The 6847-nt window shown below is 39.8% G+C and overlaps 1 protein-coding gene across 1 annotated transcript; it reads left to right on the top strand.

The window, feature by feature from the left end:
• The first annotated feature begins 558 nt into the window (after positions 1 to 558).
• LOC115205110 (tryptophan 2,3-dioxygenase A-like) lies at positions 559 to 4323 on the top strand. Its single transcript, XM_029770767.1, has 12 exons — positions 559 to 666; positions 847 to 952; positions 1130 to 1220; positions 1504 to 1574; positions 2105 to 2232; positions 2336 to 2522; positions 2648 to 2755; positions 2872 to 2983; positions 3099 to 3156; positions 3242 to 3321; positions 3877 to 3967; positions 4097 to 4323. The coding sequence occupies exons 1-12, from the start codon at positions 629 to 631 to the stop codon at positions 4248 to 4250; spliced, it is 1224 nt and encodes a 407-aa protein (XP_029626627.1). The 5' UTR covers positions 559 to 628; the 3' UTR covers positions 4251 to 4323.
• Positions 4324 to 6847: the final 2524 nt, after the last annotated feature.

Genomic DNA, 6847 nt, shown 5'->3' with positions numbered 1-6847 from the left:
TGTATTTAGAAGGCAAATTGGTTAGGATGATATCTATGAGGGTGCCAGTGTTTACGGCTTTGGGGTGGTACCTGGTGGGTTCATTAATAATTTGTGTGAGATTGAGGGCGTCAAGCTTGGATTGTAGGATGGCTGGGGTGTTAAGCATGTCCCAGTTTAGGTAACCTAGTAGCACGAGCTCTGAAGATAGATGGGGGGCAATCAGTTCACATATGGTGTCCAGAGCACAGCTGGGGGCCGAGGGTGGTCTATAGCAGGCAGCAACGGTGAGAGACTTGTTTTTAGAGAGATGGATTTTTAAAAGTAGAAGTTCAAATTGTTTGGGTACAGACCTGGATAGTAGGACAGAACTGCAGGCTATCTCTGCTGTAGATTGCAACACCGCACCCTTTGGCCGTTCTATCTTGTCTGAAAACGTTGTAGTTAGGGATGAAGATTTCAGATTTCAAAATGAAGTTCATCCAGTGAGTTCACCTAAGAGAAGGCAAACAAGAACAGTTCAAATGACGCAAATGGAGGTGGGCCGGATGTTGAAATAGCCTATAAATACTTGGGTTTTCTCAAAGTTTGAGTAAACCAACGGAATAAGATAACATTTTTGCTTTCATTTTGGATCATTTGCATAACCATGAGTGGTGGATGTCCATACTTCGAGAAAAGGCACTTGTACGTATTCATTATTTGCGTTTCAAATTCTGTTTTTATTTTAAAAGAAATTGTAACAAAGGCATCATATAATGATTCTAAATAAATAAATAAATGCTATAGTTATATTTATTATTATTATTAATTATTGTATGACATTAGCAAATCAATACCACTACATTTGTCTTTTTCATTCCCAAGGCTATTCAAGAGCAAGCTGCATCTAGAAGAGGAAGAGGAAGATGACTCTCAAGAAGGAATCAACAAGGCCAGCAAAGGTGGCATCATCTATGGTGACTACCTTCAGGTAAAGCATTCACCATCGTCATCTAGTTTAATCTAACTTCATCTTCTACAAGGTTTTTGACATGGTATCTTTTTTCTGCGGATAGAAGTTATGGCCAACATAAGGGATGGAAATGAAGTACAATTTTAAATAAGGGTTAGCTGTAGTACTAAATGAAATAAATGTGTTCCATTATAGCTTGACAAGGTCGTGACGGCCCAAGTTCTTCAGAGTGAACTGAAGGGGAACAAAATCCACGATGAGCATCTTTTCATTGTCACACATCAAGGCACAGTATATGTTTGTGGTCAAATATCATCAAGATTTGAGAGTCAATAATGGAATTGTAATCATAGTATGCATGCATTCCCTTATCACAGGGATTGGGGTCTGTTCCATTTGAAATCCAGTCAATTCAAGAAATGAGTTTAACCTTTAATTGTAGTTGCACCTACTTTTGGAACACTTGGAAAAGCAATTCACTATCAACTTTCCATCAACAAATGATCAATTTTATTGCATTGCAAAGGTGGGACATTATGATTAATTGCATTTTTATCATTTTATTTCAGCTTATGAACTCTGGTTCAAGCAGATTCTATGGGAACTGGATTCAGTGCGAGAGATTTTCATCAGTGGACATGTAAGCACCTTAGAAAGCAAGAGTACACTGGCAAACATTTTCTTTGTGTAATAAAAGTTATACAATTGTTGATTTCAATCCCAGCAAATTGTTTTTCTTTTCTAAATATGTAAATGTAACTTTTATTTAACTAGGCAAGTCAGTTAAGAACAAATTCTTATTTACAATGATGGCCTACTGGGGAACAATGGGTTAACTGCCTTGTTCAGGGGCAGAACGACAGATTTTTACCTTGTCAGCTCAGGATTCAAGCAACCTTTCGGTTACTGGCCCAACGCTCTAACCACAAGGCTACCTGCCGCCCCAACATATAATTCATAAACACTTAAAATACAATATGAATCAGTTTTTTACCTCATTAAGCCATGAAATTTAAACAATGTCAATGACCTAAGTCTTTGTTTGTGGAATTGAAAAGGTGGGCTTTTATCTGTCCAATGCAGTCCAAATGCAGGGACCCTTTTTGCATCAGGAGCGCCCCCTAGAGGCCAGAAAGTTAGAGCTCATCTTTAATAGTAATGTTTCACCAGGTTCGCGATGAACGTAACATGCTGAAGGTCAACACCCGCATACACAGGATTGTTATGATCTTCAGGCTGCTGGTCGACCAGTTCGCCGTACTCGAGACAATGACCGCCTTGGACTTCTATGACTTCAGGTAAGCCCCATAGATAACCCATGGAGAATCTTTAGCTTTTATAAACCTTATAAAATGATACCCTCTTTACATATTTAACACACATTACTTTTGTGTGTTGTAGAGAGTACCTGTCGCCTGCCTCCGGGTTCCAAAGTCTCCAGTTCCGTCTGTTGGAGAACAAGATTGGGGTCCTTGACAACCTGAGAGTCCCCTACAACAGGCGCCACTACAGGGACAACTTCAAAGGACATGAGAGTGAGATGCTGCTTAGATCTGAGAAGGAACCTTGTCTGCTGAAATTGGTGGAGGTGTGTGAAAAGCAAAAAAATACGGAAACATTTTAAAATAGACCCCGTTTAAATACTTAGTAATGTTATTTCCCACACTTGATATTATAGCACTATTGAGCAATACTGTTTGTTGTTCTATTTAGAAATGGCTGGAAAGAACCCCAGGTCTTGAAGAGGATGGGTTTAACTTTTGGGTTAAACTGGAAGCCAACATCTTTGAAGGATTGAGTCTTGAAAAAAATAAAATAGAGGTATTGGCTGTTTCAAAATAATCTAGTACCAAAAACTCACAACATCGCTTCTCATTAGGTTACTTAAAGATAAAATAATCTGTCCAAAAACTACAAGATTTTTTGTCCTTTGGCAGAAAATGCAAGACTCTGAAGAGAAGGAGGAGATGATGGAAGAGATGACAAAACAAAAAGAGCTATTTACTTCACTGTTTGATGTCAAAAGACATGAGCATCTTTTGGGCAAAGGTGAGTGTTTAGCACCTAGTGCCAACACAAACTGCCTCAACAATTCAGTCCCAATAAATAGTTTAAAACTACAGAACCCAGGTCTAAGAAACCATCTCACTTCCTGTTGTTTCAGGTGAGAGACGGATCTCCTACAAAGCTCTCCAAGGAGCTCTGATGATCTACTTCTACAGGTAAGAAGGGTTTCTTACAGTTATTTTAGACAGGCTTGTGTTTGTTCACCATTTGAGATGTAATTACTACATTGTGGATTGTTAGGGAGGAGCCCAGGTTCCAGGTTCCCTTCCAACTCCTGTCCAACCTGATGGACATTGATACCCTCATGACAAAATGGAGATGTAAGTAACACCAAAACATATTGTATGCAAAGAACAGTTTACTTCACCACATTTCACTCAATCAGTGTCTGCATGTACAGGTTTCCCTTACACCATTTGTATTTTCTACTAGATTACATGCTTTGAACTGTTTAGACCAGTGGTATTCAAAGTCAGGGTTGCGGGGGGAACTGCAGTGGGGTGAGAAAAACAAAATACAAATTAAGAGTACAGATTATTATTGTATGGGATCAATATACAAACGTTTTTGAGAAAGATCATTTGAAAATTATTGAGTAAATATATTTACTGGTTTCTTTTCATTTTGATAAGATATGAAAATGCAATTAATTAAGGTTATTTGTTAATGTAAACCATTTTAGGGTTGAGATTAGATTTGGGGTGGGGTTGTGAGAAATTCTTTGGGAAAAAAATGGGGTCCCAATAAATTCTGGTGGGAAAAATGGTGTCCCCACTGAAAAAGTTTGAATACCACTGGTCTAGACTATAATTTCACTGTCAATTGACCTGGAACGGTTATATTTACAAGTGCAATATTTATCCTATGTGTCTCAGACAACCACGTGTGCATGGTGCACAGAATGATTGGCAGCAAAGCAGGCACTGGAGGCTCATCTGGCTACCACTACCTGCGCTCTACTGTCAGGTATGTCATGTCTGTCATATATGATTAGCTATTGAAATAAACTGCATCCAAATCTAGAGTTACTGTCAAGCATATCATTATATACCCCTTCAAGGAGCTAAGTAGGTGTTTTTCTTCTCTCTCACACAGTGATCGCTACAAAGTCTTTGTGGATCTCTTCAACCTGGCTATGTTTTTGATACCTCGGCATTGGGTGCCCAAACTAGACCCCAATGAGCACACCTTTCTGTTCACCGCAGAGTACTGTGACAGCTCCTACTGCAGTAGTGAGGATTCAGACTAGGAGACTGTCTCAACTGTCTAAAGTGGTCGGTGCAGACTGAGGAAAGGTGCCAATGAGAGGAAGCCACTTTAGACCTAAGAACATCTACATAATCTAGAGCGTCATATAAGCTAGCTATGACCTGGTAAAGTCTCACCTACATCAATAAAGGGACAAGTAACATAGTATATCATCATAAACAAAGGCATCCCTCCCCCTCAGAACAGAACAGCCTCAATGTGTTGGTGCATGGACTCTACAAGGTGTTGAAAGTGTTCCACAAGGAGATGCTGGCCCATGTTGACTCCAATACTTCCCACAGTTGTGTCGAGTTGGCTGAACGTCCTTTGGGTGGTGGGCCATTCTTGAAACACAAGGGAAAATGTTGAGCGTTAAAAAAAACAGCAGCGTTGCAGTTCTTGACACAAACCAGTGTGCCTGGTACCTACTACCATACACAATCTATGTCTCAATTATCTCAAAGGTTATAATTTTTTTATTTTTTTTTACCTATCTCATCCCCTGCATCTACACTGATTGAAGTGGATTTAACAGGTGACGTAAATAAGGGATCATAGCTTTCACCTGGTCAGTCTATGTCATGGAAAAAGCACGTGCTCTTAATGTTCTGTATACTCAGGGTATAGTATATATTGTTTATACAATATTGTGCTGTATTTAAAGTATGAAAAAGTGTGATATAATCCTGTACATAGCCTAATGAATGATAATCATGAACCCTTCCATGTACTTGATTTATTCTGAATGTGTACCCTAAAGAAGTGTATTGTTAATCTTTTTTAGAGTAATATTATGTTTTTGTACAGTACTTCGATATTGGTGCATTGGGTGTTTATGTGATGTTAGAGAAATGATATGTAGACTTTATTCAACATGTAGTGATAACATCTGCATAGAAATTATCACGACTTCAAAGTAATATATTTTTGTATCAGAAGAATATAAAATGTATGTCTCAATAAAAATATGTTGAAAAGTTTGCGAGAATTTCTTTTTGAACCTCCATGGGAATTGTCTTAAAAGATTGAAGGGTTGATTGAGAAGTCGGCAGTATACTGAACACATGAATCCTTTTAAAGAACAAATGTCATCACAGGAAGATTGAAGTAACATTCTGGAATATCTAGAGAAAGGATTGAGGATGAAGAAAAGGGGGAGAGTTTACATAAACAACCACATAGGTCACCTAAAGGCTAGATTCTATCAGATCCAGACTAGCTGACACCCGCATAGCAGTTATTTTGGTGGTGTAGGAGATGGAACTGCCCCTTATGAAAAAGTAATACGGAATTACTACACAAAACCTATATTTGTGCAGTAGTGACTATTGTAGGAATTGTGTAGTGTATGTGTAGTTTATGCACTACCTAAGATACACAAGTAGAGTTTTGTAGTGTTCAGTAGGAAAACGGTATTGTTTCCAGTAGTAATCTGGTGGAAATTTTTACTACTTGATGTTGGTAGTAAATAAGTAGTCCAAACACTACAGCTAAACTACACAGGCTATCCAACAGTAATCAGGTAGAGTTTTTACTATATGATGCTGGCAGTAAATAGTAAAAACTCAACTTTTTTTTAGTAGAGTTTTTACTACAGAAAAGCTTGTGTCGTAAAGCTTTAGAGTTTATACATCTTGATGTTGGTAGTAAATAAGTAGTGACCACATAAAACAGGAAGTAAACTCAGCAAAAAAAGAAACGTCCTCTCACTGTCAACTGCGTTTATTTTCAACAAACTTAACATGTGTAAATATTTGTATGAACATAACAAAATTCGACAACTGAGACATAAACTGCACAAGTTCCACAGACATGTGACTAACAGAAATGGAATAATGTGTCCCTGAACAAAGGGGGGGTCAAAAGTAACAGTCAGTATCTGGTGTGGCCACCAGCTGCATTAAGTACTGCAGTGCATCTCCTCCTCATGGACTGCACCAGATTTGCCAGTTCTTGCTGTGAGATATTACCCCACTCTTCCACCAAGGCACCTGCAAGTTCCCAGATATTTCTGGGGGGAATGGACCTAGCCCTCACTCTCCGATCCAACAAGTCTCATACGTGCTCAATGAGATTGAGATCCGGGCTCTTCGCTGGCCATGGCAGAACACCATTCAGATGTCTTCCCTGTAACGCACAGCATTGAAATTGCCTGCAATGACAACAAGCTCAGTCTGATGATGCTGTGACACACCGCCCCAGACCATGATGGACCCTCCACCTCCAAATCGATCCCGCTCCAGAGTACAGGCCTCGGTGTACCGCTCATTCCTTTGACAATAAACGCGAATCCGACCATCACCCCTGGTGAGACAAAACCGGGACTCGTCAGTGAAGAGCACTTTTTACTAGTCCTGTCTGGTCCAGCGACGGTGGGTTTGTGCCCATAGGCGACGTTGTTGCCGGTGATGTCTGGTGAGGACCTGCTTTACAACATGGCCTACAAGCCCTCAGTTCAGCCTCTCTCAGCCTATCGCGGACAGTCTGACCACTGATGGAGGGGTTGTGCGTTCCTGGTGTAACTCGGGCAGTTGTTGTTGCCATCCTGTACCTGTCCCGCAGGTGTGATGTTCGAATGTACCGATCCTGTGCAGGTGT

This window comes from Salmo trutta, chromosome 13 (assembly GCF_901001165.1).
Source record: "Salmo trutta chromosome 13, fSalTru1.1, whole genome shotgun sequence".
Taxonomy (NCBI): Eukaryota; Metazoa; Chordata; class Actinopteri; order Salmoniformes; family Salmonidae; genus Salmo; species Salmo trutta.
The sequence above is the reverse complement of the archived record's forward strand: the minus strand, read 5'-3'. Positions and strand labels throughout refer to the sequence as shown.

What these genes read in the sequence shown, in the direction of transcription:
- LOC115205110 (XM_029770767.1), top strand. Translation starts at nt 629, where the DNA reads ATGAGTGGTGGATGTCCATACTTCGAGAAAAGGCACTT. An exon ending in AGATTTTCATCAGTGGACAT is followed by an intron (nt 1,575 to 2,104) that starts GTAAGCACCTTA and finishes ATGTTTCACCAG; the next exon opens with GTTCGCGATGAACGTAACAT. An exon ending in GTCTGCTGAAATTGGTGGAG is followed by an intron (nt 2,523 to 2,647) that starts GTGTGTGAAAAG and finishes TGTTCTATTTAG; the next exon opens with AAATGGCTGGAAAGAACCCC.